General features: G+C 35.9%; 1 protein-coding gene across 6 annotated transcripts in view; it reads right to left on the bottom strand.

Moving 5' to 3' along the window:
- The window catches only part of TRPS1 (transcriptional repressor GATA binding 1), a 255,381-nt gene that overhangs the window by 166,325 nt on the left and 69,925 nt on the right, over nucleotides 1-19,131 (bottom strand). For all 6 annotated transcript variants that reach the window (XM_027092544.1, XM_027092543.1, XM_027092539.1 and 3 more), the window contains one exon: nucleotides 9,385-9,988. In XM_027092544.1, the coding sequence (XP_026948345.1) occupies nucleotides 9,385-9,988 (604 nt within the window). The remainder of the gene's footprint in view (nucleotides 1-9,384; nucleotides 9,989-19,131) is intronic.

Raw genomic sequence — 19,131 nt, forward strand, 5'->3', positions numbered from 1 at the left:
AAATTTGCACCCCACCTACTAAAATTAGTTTCTGCATCCAAAATTCTGATTTGAACATCTGACTGTGAAAAAAACAGGCAACATCGCTCAATGCCAAGAAACTGAAGAAACAGACTTTAAACATGTCATATTCTCACCAGAATTATTTTATTTCTCATTGTGTAGACTTCCCTTTATCGGCATTAGTAAGTGGTCCCTTAATAGCATGATTCTCTGAAACAAAGGTATTTTCAAAGAATGAGCTTTCTTGTATAAGATAAGTCCCTGTTGAAGATTTTAGACTGTATTGTGACAGTTGTTTATAATTTATGGGTTCTTAGCCATTAGAGGGAAATCTAACTTAGGAACTGGGACATCAAATGCATGATATCTCTTTGGACATTAGCATCACTAAGTCCACAATAGAAGATATTTGTCTTAAAGTTGCCTCGGGTGTCAATTCACAGATCTAAATGTTTAAGGTTTTATAGAAAATTTGCTTGGCCCCAGAGTTTGCAATTTTAAAGAGATCTGAGCAATTGTATGCTTCTATCTCCATAATTTTCCAAAGAAGGAAACAGGACATAAGGACTGAGTGACTCATCCAGGGTGGTCACACGGCCAGTTAGTCACAAAGTGAGTCGAGAACACAAAGCCTTTTCCTCCAATCCAGTACTCTTTCCACTACATCACAAGGGAAGAGTAAAAAGAAAACTTAAAATATAATTTTACTGGAAAATACAATCCTGTCAAGCCTGAATCACAACCAGAGACACTCCATTAAAGGTGGAACACACCCACCTCTAAACCCAGCTGTAACCTCAAAGGGCTGGGCACACTACTAAAGAATAATTCAGATATATTTTGGAGTCTTGAAAAATATTTAAATCATATGTGAATTTGAGGTAAGCTGTAAATTTTGATTTGATTTTTTAAAAAATCCTACATGAGATACATTATCATAGCATAAAGTTTTGAGAGGCATATTAAGTGGATATTTCATATGTAGACCATAGACTGCCCATCGCAACAGTCTACATTTTAAAAACCTCCATATTTCTTTGAATCAGTTATATGATTCAGGCGAAGTGATGGATTTTCCTGAATTATCAAGAAAAGTTTAGGTTGAAAATTCCTGAGATTAAGAAGAATTAGATTAGTCAAACGTGTATCTTCTAAAATATGACCAACACTGCTTCAACTGTAGCATGCTTTGCAAGACAGATAAGCTTCTAAAAAGTTATAAGTAAATAAAAACATTTTCATTTTTCAAAGTATCAGGGAAGAAATTTTAAAAGTCCCATGCTGAGGTTCTGGGTTTTTTTTTTAAAGCAAATGATTATTTTTAAGTAAAGCAAATAGCTCTCTCAAATGTAATATTTGTAAATGTTTAGATTCCCATATATAAATCTGACCTAACTTGTGCATATAAATGACATCAGGGCATGTTTTCATAAGTGTCATTAATGGGGTAAGAATGGCCTGAGAGGGCTTCCCTGGTGGCACAGTGGTTAAGAATCCACCTGCCAATGCAGGGGACACGGTTTCAAGCCCTAGCCCGGGAAGATCCCACATGTCACGGTGCAAATAAGCCCGTGCACCACAAGTACTGAGCTTGCACTCTAGAGCCCGCGTGCCACAACTACTGAAGCCGTGCACCTAGAGCCCGTGCTCCGCAACAGAAGAAGCCACCGCAATGAGAAGCCCGCGCACCGCAACAAAGAGTAGCCCCCGCTCGCTGCAACTAGAGAAAACCCATGCGCAGCAACGGAGACCCAACACAGCCAAAAATAAATAAATAAATAAATAAGAATAATGGCTTGAGATTCTGTATTTTTAGCCTATAGCAATCACAAACTCAATGTTAATTGAGAAAGTATTCTTTCCCCTGTCTTTTTAACACGTTATTAAGAAATAATAAAGACTATTCTGACATTCTGAAAATCCTATGAAAGAAAAATACTTTCTAATGGAATCAACGTAAATATTTCAGCGACAATTAAAACTAAAGATCATTAAATTCCATATTTTAAAGAGAAAAATCAAGTTCTCTCTTATATTCCCTCAAAGCCCACACTATTACCCCACCACATCCAACACACATCCAATGAAGGCAAAAATTGGGCTGAGAAATTGTGAAGGGTAGTAAAAACATCATCCATGAAGGCAAAAGGAAAACAAGGAAAGAGAGTTCTCCCCGAAAAAAGGTAAGCCTATCTGAGTTGACTGCTTTCCCTTAAGAAACATGACTCAACTCTGCATAAGAACATAGGTCGTACTTGGAAATAAATTCCTCTAGAAAACAAACTGTGCTGCACACATAATATAAGGGAAGCATATCATACCATTATCTGGGTATTGGATATCTGTCATATTTCATATACATAAGAAATAGCTCTTAAAGATTATCATTTGCTTTTTCCTTGATTATCTGCATTCATCATTAAATAAGTCAATTTAGTTTAACAGCTCTCCTTAATTACGTATTTCTAGGATATTATTCTCTAAGCATTATTTATGAGTGAATTTATTTTGTATCTTAAAAATGACCCACTTCGATGACAGTGACTTGGACATGGGACACCATTTATTATCAGTCGGATTTTCTCATTTAAATATTATAGTGTATTCTGCCTTTTAGAAATATCTCTGTATATCCTTAGTTTTTTCTGATTAATCATGATGTTACAGATAGGTAAATTTCCAGGGCATGAAATGGTTCATCGCTTTCATAATTAATATGCCCAAATTAAATCTTAGAAATTGAGAAACTCTTTTTAAAAAGGCAAGTTAACATGTAAAATTATGTGCGAGAGCTATTTGATCATCCTAACATGAGAGATGATACCACTCAATTGATCACATCACAAATGTCCTGTACTTACAAAAACAAAACGAAAGTAAGATTCCTTTGCCTTACCCCTAATCACTGATAACAACATAAAAAATATGCCGTAAGATAAAGTATCGTGGGTTTTTTCCAAAATGACGTCATAACCCCGATTCTGTTTTACTTGTAAATTATAGTTAATTATAAACATCTATAAATGAGAATGTTACTTCGCCAAAATGAAGGAAATAGGGTTCTTGGAGCCTCACTGAAACCATCTGCATCTACTTGAACTAGTAGCACAACCACACGCGGCAGTATCCTACCTGCCAAGCGTCCTTGAGTTTATTGGTAGACCATCTTAGTAATCAATGTCCTTGTCTATAAACACTTAATGAAAGTTCACTGACAGAGTCAAAGGGAAGGGAGAGTAAAAGAGTATGACAATGGAAACAATATTCACTTTTTTGGTGGGAGCAAATACCAAACACAGAAATCCAAGGTAAAAATTTTTCCTGGATTTTAGGTAATGAACACTTCTGTTAAATCCACCCATCAGACTGGACTTGGCTAGAAAAATACTAGATTCACATCGAGGCTGCACGGCTCATGGCTGACACACTTTTGAATCATTCTGCATCTGTGCTCCTGAAACTTGGGCCACCTTCTGTATACTCTTCACTTCCAACATCTAAGAACACTCAACAATAGGGTCCTTCTTGGGCCCTGTTATCTTCTGACTCATGCCGTCCGTGAAAAAAAGGAAGCCAAGCAAAAGATAGTTATACAGGAAATAATTAACAGATACCGTGCTGAAGGATACCATTTCACAGGGACTACAAACTTACAGCCCAATTCACTAAAAGATACATCTGCTTCCCCTGCCTTAGAAACCCGGGCCAGCAGAACTATGCCAGACTTCACAAAAAGCCTAGGTTACAAAAAAAGAAAACAAAAATGTACTTTTAAAAAATACTTTAGCCAGGGGAGTTGACTTAAAAGAAAGAAATCAGAATAATAGAAAATCCCATTAGTCAAACATATATGTATCAAATTGACTTTACTAGTGATCTATTGTCAAATATGGTATACCAATATAAAAGATGAATAACCAATAAAGGAAAAAAAAAGCTACTTAGATTTTATTTAATAAAAATTAAAATGGTCATGTTCACTATTAAACATAACTAAGAGGATGAATAATTGTTATTTTTAAAATAAATTTATTATATATTTGAATTTAAACCATACCCTTTTCTAATAGGTGACAACAGAAATGCATCTATCTAGGGCAGAAGCACAGAGATATACAAGGATTGTTAACCTCTGGATACAGTAAATGGTTTTTAACATTTTATTCTTAGGCAAAATAAATATCAGTGGCTACCTAAAGAGAAATTTTACAAACAAGGCCTAAAAACTATTTCATAGCTAATGATTAGGGAGGTGTATGCTTCCTATTTTTCCTGGTATAGACTTTTCTCTTTGGTATTCAATATATGTAAATATAAAAAAATTCAAATGGGTTCAGGAAAATGGTTATGTATGTAAACACTATGTTTAGACAACAGTACCTAGATGATAGCTGCTTTTATTTTCATTAAACATGAAGCAAAATAATAAATATCAGACTTTTCACCTGAGATCATCTTTAGTGAAAAAAAAGTTCCTGCGGTCTTCTGTCAATGGTTGTAAAGGCATTCAACACTGTCGCTTGTTTAAACGTCTCTTTGACTGCCAGTGGACTGTCCCCAAAAGAACATTTTTGCATCTCAATAGACTGTCCGGTATCAACAATCTTTAAACTATAAATTTAACGCCGCTGAAGAAAGGGGGAAATAACATCTGCTTTGTACTGTCTTGGTATCACATTTACAAAACGAACAAATAATCATACTACTTTGCCCTTATCTAGAACCCTGCATCTGACGATCTCAAATGGCCCGACAAACATTAATTAACTAAGCTGCGCAGCACTCCTGGGAGGATGGCTGGCATCATGATCCCCTCTAGCAGACAAATGAACGGGATCCTGGGAGGCCCTTTCTCTGAGCCAATGGCTCAACTCGGATCTCAACTCCAAGAACCTGAAACTCAACTCCACAGCCCATGGCCAGACATCTCTGCCAAAACCAAGCAGTGCAAAATGTACATGTTAAATGGGACAAATCCGCAAATAAATTTACACTGAAATCAATCACAAAGAGATTTATTTTTCCCCTAGGTGCATGTGGAAAGTGGACTGATAACTAGGGCATCTGAACTGGTGGAAGAATTAGAGCCTACGAGTTATCTGACTGTGATGTTCTGTCCTGACATGACATGCAGAAGTTTATTACATAAGTATAGATTTGCCAACTAAACAATTATACTTCTGAGTTTCACTGAAAAACGAAAAAAATGCATGTGATATTGGCAAAATCTTTGTGAAATTTAATAACAGGTGTTTGCTTCCTTTTAATATGGTTATCAGTTAAAAGACATCGCTTTCTGTGTTATAAAATCCAATCTAAAACGTTAATTACAAGAATGAAACCTAGAATTCCTCAACAGGAAATAATAAAACGAACACAGTTACATCTGCATAAGAAGCTACCAAATAATTAAAAAAATAAATACCTTTGTTAAAATAAAAATTATACAAGAAGCTGATCAGAAAAGAGCACCCGACTACACTGAGTTCTGACTATACTACACTGTTTAGTTTAAAATGAGAAAGGAACATCTATTTGAATATAAAAAACCAATTAACTTTTACTTTTAGCAAGACAGTATTAAAGACATTAACCTCTTCCTGGAGCCAAATTTAAATGCTGCATTTTCAAAACATTTTCAGGAGCTTATTCATGTTTTATAAGATCTATTCTAGAAGTTTTAAAAGAGGAATAATTAAACTTTACATATAAACTTGGACTATTTCTAGCAAAGCATCTAAAGGGGCTAATATTTCTTTCTACTCATAAAAAGAAAAAACATGATTTTATAGAAATACTGTTAATGCACACAAAACACTGATTTTCATAAAGCAATTTACAAGATGAAGCTTATGTTAATGTGCTCCCTGCCATACTCAAAGCACAATGATCAACACAGGTCACATACACGATTTAGAATTTTTTATAACAAGATCAATTCCATACTAGTAACAAGGGAAGTCTAAAGGTATTCACCAAATGAAAATACACAGAAATGAGCTGCCACTGAATATAAAACTAAAAGCCAAACACTGACCTAAGGAAAAAAAAAAGAAAAAGAAAAGAAAGAAGTGAAGAAAACTAATGAATATTTTGAAACTTGAGCTCTTCTCTGTGATTCTTATATTTCCTTCCTCACTTTGAGTGCAGCAGAATTTCATAACTACAACCAGTTAGAAACATGTAAAAGAAAGACTAATATTCTGAAAGTGATATTTTAATGATGTGCTTTGTGACATGACCCTAACTCCATTCAGCATACTCTTTAAAATGTTTCCATTATTTAGCAACATAGTGTTAAACTATTTTAAATTAACATTTTCTGTTGGATACATTTTCCACACTTAATTCTTGAATATCACTCTGCCCAGTAGTCAAAGATGATAGTCAAGTTTTTACTTTTAGTATTAGAAACTACATGTATAAATATATTTACATTTGTCCTATTAATGCTTTATTGGATGCTCTAATTAAAAAATCGCTTTTAAAACCTATTTTCCATTTCTTAAATTGCTTACTATTTCAAAACAAACATACCAAACAGCAAGTTAATTTCAAGTTCCATTCTACTATTTAAACTCAAACATGAATATTACATTCTGTAGATATATACTTATACAGACCCCTGTTTTTTCATTTAAAACATGGAAATTGTATGTGCATATTTCACTTGTGTACTTATAAATTTTTACAGGACACCTTTGTTACTAACTAGACCTCTAAAATTACAAAATTAAATTACTTTGGTTTTGCCTTAGTAAATATGATGGCAATATTCTTTTGGGTTTCCCCTGACTGATGGCAGAGGAAGGAATGAGAAGTATATGTTTGCCATGATAACTCAGCAATACCAATTTCTACCACCAAAGTACATTTCTTGTCAAATTCACAATCAGAATTCACCAAAATAGAATTCTTGTCAAATTCACAATCAGAATGGGCTCTTAATTCTCTCAAGTATCTTAAAAAGCTGATCAGCAAGACATGTGTAAATTAAAACTTTTAAATTCAGTTAATATACTAAATATTGGGTTGGCCAAAAAGTTCATTAGATTTTAAGTAAAAATAAAAGCCACATTTTTTCATTTCATCTAGAACTTTACTGAACAGCGTATTCACTAACCAAATGAACATTTTGGCCGACCCAATATTTCACAATAAATCAAATCAGCTACACCTCCTTATTGCAAATGTCCAATAAAATGGGTGACTTCCAAAAGCACTATTCAAATGCAATGAAAATATAAATTTTAAAGATCAAATTTTACTAAAATCACAGAAGAAAGACCCAGGCCACTTTAAAATACGTCATATATATATATATATGTATATATATATATATATATACATATATATATATATGTGTGTGTGTGTGTATATATATATATATATATATATACACACATATATAGAGACTTTTTTGTCAGCTCTCAAAATTTAGTAGATGATGGTCTTTAAGTATCACAAATCCTACAGTTAGGAATCTGATATTCACTGTAGAACACAGTTAAGTAGCCTCTTGCTGAAGATTTCCTACTTCAGCAGCTGATGTGGAGGAACTGAAAAGACAGTTGAAATGATGCAACAGAAAGTTGAAGTCGGGGAATTAAGGAAGCGGAGGAATTGAGAAAAACAATTTTTTTAGAAAAGTATTATCATCCTCAGGCTGCTTAAAGAATAGAACTATCCTGCTCAGGTTTTAAATTGCACTGCTTCATAAATTACTGCTCGTTCCAAATGCTTAGTGTTTACAAACGGTGGCAGAAAAGGTAACATTCCAGAAACAGTCTAAAAGAGTCACACAACTTGGTATCAGATGAAGATGTCATGGATGAAAACAGTTTTAAATGGAAAAAAAAAAAAAAGAGTGGGGAGTTCTAGTGATACAGATGTAAGGAAATCAATTCCACCACGCTCTCAAGATGCAACATGAAATTTAAAAATCCTAGGACACTGTCATTCCTGCCTTATAACCAGAAACCATAAGAGCCACTTGAGACCAGAAGAGTCCTCATATGCTAAGAAAATGATGAGCATTTACAATGATAAAAATGCATAATATATGAAAGAAGCTCCCTAAATTGAACACTCACTTGAAAAGCACAGGAACTATTTCTCTTCTTTCCAAAGTTATTTATGATAAACTTGCTCCTTCCGGGCAGGAAGGATTCTTTGTTTCTCAGTGTACAAGGAGGCATCTCCTCTTCTGCATTCAAGCCCTTCTCTTAGCTCCAGGGCATGACTGCGGATGGGAAAGGTAACAACTTTTATAATTAACTGTGCTCCTCCAAGGGGCGTTTCTCAACTCCACTAGAGAAAGCCAGAGAAGCACAGATAAGCCTCAGAGAATCTACATGAAATGAGAGCGGAGTAGCCAAGCCGACATTGGCAAGAGTAATTTTTCTCCCCAGAATACATCCAGAGAGAACTCGGTGGTCTCTAACCTCCAGGTCAAAGCACTGGACTGGCTGAACTAACCAGCTCTTTTGTAAAGGTTAGCTGGATTCTGATCCTACCTTCCATGAAGGAACAAAGCTTTGAAATCAACCGGAAAGCTCAAAACTTCTCAAAGTCAAGGTGAGATGTTGAAGTGGTAGTGCCTTAGGCAAAAAGCAAGCATCACTCAACTGAATTTTCAAAACCTAAAATATTTCTTAACAATTCACAGTCTACACAGCATGAAGAGAGTGAGCAAGGATCTTATCTTACAGAGCTTTTGTTTAGTTTCTTTTTCACGCAGGACTGTGTCTTTCTCCCTACAGGAGCCCGATAATGTAAAATTCATGGTTCTCTTCTTCGGATGCTCTTCACACCATTCACACTTAAGTCTATCTCATTTTTTCCCTCCTCTTGGCAACAAAACAACAAGCATTGTCATTTGTACATAATTACGCTGTGAGTTTTAAAAACACTACATTTCCGTATTAACGTCTCACTGAGGGCTTTGCATTCTTAGCGATTTAAATCTCTGCTCATTTCCTTATTAACCATAGACTGTGTCACACCACCTTAAAATTTAAAAGTCATTTCATCATTTTAATGTAACAAATGTGCACCCTTCTGGGATTCCGAGCCTCCCTTCTCCAAAAGCGGCCTCATGGTTTTGCATAATCACCAGGAATGATTAACAAACATTCAATCGGAGCTGAGAGTGGTGACAAACAAGTGACTTCCACCCACTCGATCAAGTGTATGTAGAGTCCACACAAACACACGTGAGCTGCTTTCTACCACTTTGGCCTTATTAAGTATACATCCCCAGACAGATACACATCATTTAGTTACACCTGGTAAGTCATGATACTAACTCTAGAGAAGGTACGTTCTCCCCATTTTCCCTTCAAGATATAGGAATTATTTAAAAAAATTAAACCTTCCTACCCGTAACAGGGACTGGGATTCATCCTTGGACTTGTTTTCTCCGGATGCAGGATACTGCTGGGTGAGGGCGCCAGCCTTCTCTCCGCCTGCAGGCACCCCCTGCAGGAAGCCCTTGGTCTCCACAGCCAAGCCATAAATAGGGCGCGCCAGGTGGGCAGCCTCTACGTTGGGGCTATCCCTTAAAGTCTTTGTCTGCTCTTGGGGGCCGGACACAGGGGTCAGAAGCCCCAGGCTTGCTTGGGTATAGGATGGACTGCCCCGTAGGATGTCCGCCCCTCTCCAAGTCACACTGCGAAGGTCATCACTTGAACTCTCAGCCCAAGCTTTTTCTTTCAGCCCGTCCTTCTCTTCTAGCTTCTCCCTCTTCACCACACTCTCAGCAACCGGCTCTCCCATTTTAGAGTCTGGATTGAGCAGACTGTAGACCTTGAGGTCAATCTTGGGCTCCTCCTTGATGGTGGATACGGCATGCCCGTCCTCTTCGCCGTTGGCTGTAGTGCTGTCCTGTTCCTGGCAGTGAACAGTGTTGAAGTGCTCCAGTAGTGACTGAGTCTCGGCAGCTGTAAAACTGCATTGACGGCATTTGTAGCAGCTGTGTGCTCTCCTGCAGAAGAAGAAAACCATTACTCGAAATCTAGCATTCAGAAGGGTTTTAAAAAAACAGTCTTCAAGCACCTGAATTTTATCTCCTGTAATGTAACAGGTAGAATGCAATACAATATTCTCAATACCCAGAAACTGGCATCTTCCGTTCTAGGTAAGGAATGCAATATTCCCGTTTGTATATTAGCAATAACAGGTATCTGCACACACAGACACACTTATGCACACACACTCCAGACGAGTCACATTTAAAACTGGTTGATTTGCTTTATTATTGAAGGACCTGCTCTGTTCATTTTACTGGGACCGGATAATCATCAATTCTATATTATTTAATAGATATTCATAAATTTTTACACCTGATTTCATCAGTGGACTTTTCTCTTTCCACTTATTTAAACTAAACTGGGATATTTTTCACTATAAATATATATACATTGCTAGTGCTCTATACAGCTTTTACATATATTAAAATAAATTCTACCAAACTGATTACAATGTTCTTTTCTATCATAAAATTTAAATCCATTTAATCAATGAAATGTGGTTGACTGAGCTACGTAATCTAGTAAATAAAATATACCAGAAGCTCAAGTTTTTTAAGACAAATTTTTTCTATCTGTAAGGACTTATGAACATTCAACAAGTTGACTGTCTGTTGGGTACCAAGCAGCATGATAGGTGCTGTACAGATGTAGTCATTAAAAGAGTGTGTGTGAATGTATGTTTATGTGTGTGTTTTCTTTTTATAAGGCATAAAACAAGGAGACCTTATTGTTGGATTTCATAGCATCTCCTGCTGTTAAAGACAGAACGGTAACTGTTAAATTAAGAAAAATGTTTGATTAACAAAGAAGAACAGAGGCACTGTATCCTAAAAGGCATACTGGAAAGGTACACAAATAACTGGGAATAAGGCATACATTCTTTAACTGTAAAAACCTTGTATGGCTTTCTAATTAAATAACCATGTGAAACACTTGCTACTCCACGATATAATGTGTTAGGAGTTACAACTTAAAATAACAAAATAAGTTTTGAGAGCTGTTACTTAAAGCTACTGCAGGGGCTTCCCTGGTGGCGCAGTGGTTGAGAGTCCGCCTGCCGATGCAGGGGACACGGGTTCGTGCCCCGGTCCGGGAAGATCCCACGTGCCGCGCAGCGGCTGGGCCCATGAGCCATGGCCGCTGAGCCTGCGCGTCCGGAGCCTGTGCTCCACAACAGGAGAGGCCAAAACGGGGAGGGGCCCGGGAACCCAAAAAAAAAAAAAAAAAAAAAAAAAGCTACTGCAAAGTAGGTACCCCTATATGTAATCTGTAGATATTCATCACAATATTACTTTGCCAGGCACTGGGTACACATTGGTGAATACAAGGCACATAGTCCTTGTTCACCTGGTGTTTAGAGTCTAGTCAGGAATGACAAGCTTCACATTAGTCTCTAAATAAACATGTAAGGACAAAGAGTAATATGTGCTAAGAATGGAATGGATGGGATGGTAAGGCGGTGGCAGGGCTGCTTAAGGTCCTCCGGAAGGCCTTTCTGAGGGCGATTTATCAAAGCAAAGGATGGAAAGGAGCTATCCTTGTTGGAGGAGGAGGGAGGGGAAAGGGCAGTACATTCTAGCAAGCCTGAGATACTGAAAGAGGCCACTGATGCTTGAGAGGAATAAATAAGAGGAAGCATAATAATCAACAAGCCGGAGGGTCACCTAGAGCTTTGTGGACCACGGCAAGGAGGTAGGTATCTTCAAAGGGAAAGGGAAGCAACTGCAAGGTTATAGGCAGAGGAGTAGCATAGTTAAATGTGTGCTTTAATCACTTTGGGAGTGTAAAGGTTTCTCTACTGGAGGACTTCATTCCGAGACCTGATGGCTGAAAATCCAAAAGAACGTTCTTATTTTATGGAAGCAAAATTCAAAGGTATTAAGACATGTAACAAAATCTCAGCCAATATTTGTTGAGAGTACTAATTTGGTACATGATTATCTTCTTGTGATTAACAGCTTACATTTGGTTGAACAAATATGGATATTTAACTTCTACTTTTTACAGGAGGTTGTTTTCAATCTTTTGTCCTATTTTTCTTCACGAAGTAGGAAAGATAAAAGGAAATACAATAAATGAAAAATAATTTGATGATGAATTGACCATAAAAATATTAAAATGGGGCTTCCCTGGTGGCGCAGTGGTTGAGAATCCGCCTGCCGATGCAGGGGACATGGGTTCGTGCCCCGGTCCGGGAAGATCCCACATGCCGTGGAGCGGCTGGGCCCGTGAGCCACGGCCACTGAGCCTGCGTGTCCGGAGCCTGTGCTCCGCGACGGGAGAGGCCACAGCAGTGGGAGGCCCGCGTACCGTAAAAAAAAAAAAGAGAAGAAGTGCAAGACTCTAGAGTACCACATGACAAAATTCTTTGAAAACAGAAGACTCATAGTTTTATTGGAGAAGCAATTTAGTTCACTTAAAAGTAAGACTCTAGAACCAGAATGCCTAAGTTTCAAGCTTGGCTCTGTATTTTACTATATATGTGACTTTGGATAATCTACTGAACCTGCCTCAATTTCCTCACCTGCAAAATAAAAACAATAGTGCATCTAGTATGAGTTAACCAATATAAATCCTAAAATTAAATAAAGCCCCCCTTCTGTGTGAATCTGCCTTCTGCACTCTATTCAAAGGAGCTAAAACTTACCACCTGGCATTTTGGTATCATTCTTTTCCACTCCCCCAGGTACCTTAACCATGACAGACATCTTTCTTAAAACCATGTTTATTTCCTAGCAGATCCTTTGTTTTAAGACATTACCAGGTAGAATATATTTTTTGCCTTTTCTGCTTCACCTAGTGGTGTTCAATGGCCTGAAAGATGGAGCAGTTTAGCAGTTAATTGTCAAGGCTTACTCTTTTTTCAGTAATAGTAGTCAGACCCATAATCTTAAAATTCTGAATAACAAAGACAGAAAGGGCATTACCTGTGTTTTCCTGAAGTCTTCAGAGGTAGCGATGCTTTGTAAGTGTATTCAGGAGGGTGGTTTAGAACCATAATATATCTAGTAATATATCTCAGTAATTAAGATTATGTGCCTTCAATATCTACTTACTCTGCAATCTAGAAATGTCCTTGAGCCAACCTATTCCTTCACCATAAAAAGACGAATACATCCAACCTTTAACTGGTATGTGACTGACATGTCCTCCTAAATATACAAGGGGTTCTGGGTGTGTCCTGTCTAGGCAATGAATTCATCACAACGTATCACTTTTGACACAAGGTGTCTGGGGGCTTCTAGGTTTTCTAGTTTCAAGTTCCTGTCCCAACGGACAACTCTCTGACTCCTTACAGGTCTCGGCAAGAGCTGTTCAGATCTGCCCACAGAGGAGCTCTTATTCTGACTGATCAAGGCAAAACCTTCCGTGATACAGGTGCTGGAGGACTGTCCAAATGCAGAGGACGGTGAGGCTGGGTGTAAAGCAGAAAGGAGACAGAAACTGCAGAGGTAAGTTTTCAGTGAGAACCGGGTTTTATATTGAAAAGAAAAACACATACTAACAGGAAGGATATTAAAACGAGCTGGCAATAACAAGCTCAACGCACACACGTTTTCTTTTGAAGACTTCAAAGCACTCACACGTATGTGATCTCACATTCCACTGAGGTATAAAGCCCATTTTATAGATAAGTAAAATGAAGAAAGTGCCGTGTCCATTTAGTCTACATCAAGTCAAGAATACAGGGCTTCTACCTTCCAGACTGATGTTCTATTTTTCTATCCTCGGTTGCCTGAATTTTTAACTTTATACAAAAATAAATAAAATTACTGACAATACTGACAATGAAAAATGAGGGCTAAAAATTGAAAAATGAGGGGAAGGGAAAGGTCTTCTAACTGACAGAAGTGAGACTGACTACAGCAATGGTTTGCAAAACGGGCTGCAAGCAGTGCTGCAACTGAAGGAGTTTCTTAGCAATACAGATTCCAGGGCCTCTCAGTTGCCCTACTGAAGATCTGAATCTCCTGGACATAACTTGAGAATCTGAATTTTTAGTAAGGTCTTCAGGGGACACCCATGCAGGGACCAGTCACAAACTACATTAGTAGATATATCCTGGTTCAAAACAACTGAATGAACACACTCAAGACATCCTCTACCACCTGTGACTCTAATAAAACACAGGTAATGCCCTTACTATCTTTGTTATTCAGAATCATAAGATTCTGAGTGTGACTCCTATTCATGAAAAGAGAGTAAAGCCTGACAATTAAGCAGTAAACTGCTAAACTGCTCCATCTTTCCGGCCACTGAACACCCTGAGGTGAAGCAGAAAAGGCAATTTGCTGCATAATACTCTGGAGAACTGAAGGACTTCTTTCTCCATATAATAGTCATCAAATAAATGATAGGAAATATATTAAAAAGACAACATCACTGTACTTTCAAAAGCTGGGAGCAACATGAACTTTTCAATCACCTATGCTAACATCTAGAGTGGTGCTTCTTAAACCCTAACATGCAGAAGAATCATCTGGGCATCTTGTTAAAACTCAGATTCTGATTCTGGAAATCTGGGGTGTTACCCAATAGTCTCTATTTCTTACAAAATCCCAGATGATGCTGATGCTGTTGGTTCCCAGACCACACCTTAAATAGCAAAAGTCACGAAGCCATGGTCAGAAATACGTCGATGAGTGTTAGATTGGAATGAACTCTCAGTATATATACTCAGTACTTGACAGAACATTCCCAAATGAATTCTTTATGATGAGCAACATCATCTTCCCTCTTAAGGCACATACTCCCACCTCTGAAAGTCAACCCTAACAGCTTCATAAGCTAAAACTATAAACATGACATTGTCAAGCATAATCCGCAAATAGTCATTCATCTTCTTTATTTCACTGTTTGGGGATCATCTTTCAGTATTCTTTAGTTCTAGGCCATTTATATATATTATTCTACAACAATCACACATAGTACCTATTTCCATCCCTACTTCATACAATAAGAACATGAAGCACAGACAAGTCAATTCATAAAATAATACGGAGTGCATGATGCAGTATTCTAGCTCGTGTCCATAGCTATTCTTGCATGTATGCTGTTTGGTAGTTGATGCAATACTACTAGCTTGTTCAGGAATTAGTTCCTGAAAGATTTGGGTATATTTCTGACTTGTGTCACTCTCAACAATAACTGAAAAGCCCTTCAACTTAATGCCATGTCCCCCCAAAATAAAAAGATTATTTTAATGCCTAGTATAAGAAACATTACTGAAGAATAAAAGTTTAGTCATTGAGAAACTACGTTAGTTTGGACTCTGCTCTAACCTACTGAATACATTTCATTTTATCAACATTAATATGAAAACCTCAAAAGGTTCAGGGAGTTTTCTCTTCATTTTTCAAGACCCACCTTAACTACCTTTTCATCCATAAAGACTTCCCAAATGACTCAAACCCAAGAGTAAACCTACCATCCTCTGAGCTACTCTGAAACTCTGTCATCCAGAGGATTTTTTTCACATTGCATTTTATTAAAATGAATGGCCTTTGATTTAACTGATGGCATAAAAAGATTTATTTCATCATTTAAAAAGCTCTCATTCACCAAATAATCATGTATGTCTTACTTTACAGTTATATTGTAATTGCCTTAAAATCAAGATCAAAGCCCACACATCTCTATATATCCCTTCCAGCTCCACCCAGAACATCCAGATAGTCAGTAAATATCCACTTAATAACCAAAGGAATGAACCACCACAGCTCTGGTAATGCTAGACTTAATATGTAAAGTCATAAAGCAGCAGAGAAATATTAAGAAGTACATAGATATTTTGCAGATGGTATATTTTGAATGGTTCTCTGAATAAACTCTTCATTATTTAAAAACTCCTAGAACTTCTAGCTACATGAAGCTCAACTAATTTAAAAGACACTGCAAATATATTTGCATTAATTTAAATTCTATACTCTGCTGCCAACTGGATAGCAAACATCCTCTTCATGCTACCTGAGGAAAAAAGATGTCAGTCTGTAGATCTCCCTACCATTATCAGTGCCAGATAAAATACAGGATGCCCAGTTAAATGTGAATTTCAGATAATAAACAAATAATATTTTAGTGTAAGTATGTCCCATACAATGTTTGGGACATACTTACATAAAATCTCAATTTTTCCAGTGCAAAACTTTAGACAATGAACACAATCAACTTTGATAAAACAGATAATCATCTTTTGCCTCCAGAAAAAACTACATCAAGCTGCATAAAAAAACCAACTTGTACTTAATTCAAGTGACTTAAAATTTCTTTGAGAAAAGATGTTTTATTCCTTATTCTACTTGACAGAAATTTCATGTGCTATAAAAAAGCATTTATTTCAGATCCATTCATATTTCAACCTTTTATCCTAGCAGTATCATTTTATTCATTAGTTGAGATTAAAAATTATTTTCATAATTCATAAAGAACTGAGGTTTTCTAGATTCTAGAAAAAAAATCAGCTAAAAGGTGCTAGTCTTTTGCTCTACTCTGATAATATTTCTGTATTTTGATTTTCATAACAAACAGCTCACGCTATTTGTGGAGTCAGCTCTAAACAATGCTTTGTTTTTTTCCTTTTAATGTCAACTTCCAGAGATTTATGCCATAACTTAAAAAGCTCTCCTTCCCCGAATAACTGTATTTCACTTTCAATAGTTTTAACCATAGTTTTTCTTCTTCAATGACTAAATGGACATCAAAGTAAATGAATAAATTATAAATACTAATCAATTAAGACTGCAAAGGTATTTTTTGGTAATTATGGAAACAAATACCTACAGATAAATTGTCACAAAGGAAGAGTAAATGAAGTGATTTAATTTAAATATAGTTCAGTGTATGTGACAACTAATTAGTCATTTTTTGTGTCATAAGAGTCTACAGGTGTGGCACTTGAGGTCACTGCCACTGTTGAATGTTGGAATGAAAAGCATCTGAAGAGAGTATTTGAGGGACAAAAACAGAAAAGGAATTACAGATGTATAGGTGGGTAACCTATAATCAACTTTTAAAAGCTGAAAATTTAATATTCAGCCTTAGTCAAGTGCAAAGGAGTAGTCTACAAAATATAATCTAAGGAAAATTGAAATTCCGAATGAATAAGATTCCATTCAATCCACTCATCTTGTATTTTTATACTGAAGTAATCTAATGAGTATTTACTTATTTGGAATAACTGGGTTCTTTTAGAAGGGCATGGGGTGATTTCACCTTCACGTGGTAGAAGAAAACACAACTAATGTCATAGCTGAAAAATCTCAATTTATGATTCACTTTCAAAAAGAAGATATCCCTACCAAACATTCAAAACAGAAAAATAAATCTTCCCATGAAATAGAAAGTAAACAAGAAAAGAGAAATAAATTATATAATATGAAATGTAAATCATGGCTAAAATTTATCTTATTCCATGACTCGATAACTGTCCTATACAAAGTCTTCAGGACCATTAAATCTGAAATTTCTAATAAATAATGTATCCAAATAAAGGTAGTGCAATTGTGGGTTATTTTCTTGATGGACTATAACACCTTGGGTAACTTTCTGTCTCACAATGGGAATTTTCAACTTGAACCATGATGTCCATTTCAAGGTTTTACAGGCAACTGATTTATTAGGTATTGTTTAAAAGAACATGACACATAAAATACACAAATCTAGATGTAACCATCTTGGTACTCACCCTTTTAGAAACTCTGTACTAATGCACTGTGTACTTAGCTTTTTCAGATGTGCTGATAATTAAGTGCTTATCATAAAATCTATTCTTCAGAACTAGCAGAGCACACAGTTCATGTTCCTTCCCAGAGCTCTTTTAAGGTAGAAATTGTGCAGTAGCTACATTAATTTAATCAGCTACTGCATCCACTGTTATTTCCTTTAGCCTGAGATATATATTTTATGTCTAAAATATTCAAACACTGTTTAAAAAATTTTAACGCATTCATAAATCCCTAAACAGACAGATGCTTGTCATCACATACGCTACCAAAAAATGTGTACATTTTTCCACATTCTAGTCAATTAGGTAGATAATGACTATATCACTGATTTTCAAGTAGTTTTTTAATAATAAGGGAAGTTGACTATTTATTCAAATATTTATTGGATATGTGTATTGATGAGAATTGATGCCTCATTTTAAAAATTTTATCGTGTAATATTAATCGCACACATGTACATGTACATATATATACATTCATATCTAGGTTTAGCAAAAAATGAAAATGAACATAATCATAGGATCATAAAATATGATTGATATACTTATATATATTCTTTATCTTTATATGGAGAGATACAGAGTGACGAAGAGTCTATGTACACACGCACATATATATATACAGAGAAAGAAAGAATGATATATTTATAGAGGGAAAATAATGTTTATGGTACAGTTCAATATATGTATATGAATGTAACAAATATACATGGTGTATACATATATAAATATGTATGAATATATGTATACAGTTTTGTTTTGCTAGTTTTTATGAACTTCTTTTATGAACTTCTATGAAATGGTATGAAGCTACAAATAGTTGTCTTTGATTCGTTTTTATTCGGTCAAAATTATAAGACATCCACGTTGTATTCAACTGTCATTTATTCAAATTCACTATTGTATAATATTCCACTGTATGACAAATCTATAAGTTACTTAACTAACCTCTTATGTATAGTTGAGGTTTTTTTCTTATTTGTTTTGCTTTTTAATTTTTGTTTCGGTTGTTTTGCTCTTTAAAAAAATACTACTTTGAACATTTTTGCACACGTTTCCTAGTGTTCCCATACAAGAAGTTTTCTTCTGAGGAGTGAAATTACATGGTCTTTGGGAATACGAGCATCTGACATTGCCAGAATTTGCTAAATTCACTTTATAAAATCACACGTACTGGCAATTTTTATCCATTTTTTAATCCACTATATATTTTTTGTCTTAACACCTATATTTCCTGGAATAAATAAAATGACCTCATTGTTTTCTTTGGTTAATATTTGCCTTGTGTGATTTCATCTATCCTTATCTTCCTGCTATGGACGTCTGATTTAATTACACTGAGTATAAGGGTGTGTTCTATATGATACTTTTTTT

Source organism: Aethalodelphis obliquidens, unplaced genomic scaffold (genome assembly GCF_003676395.1).
Source record: "Aethalodelphis obliquidens isolate GAN/ISIS:26980383/991018 unplaced genomic scaffold, ASM367639v1 scaffold79, whole genome shotgun sequence".
NCBI lineage: Eukaryota > Metazoa > Chordata > Mammalia > Artiodactyla > Delphinidae > Aethalodelphis > Aethalodelphis obliquidens.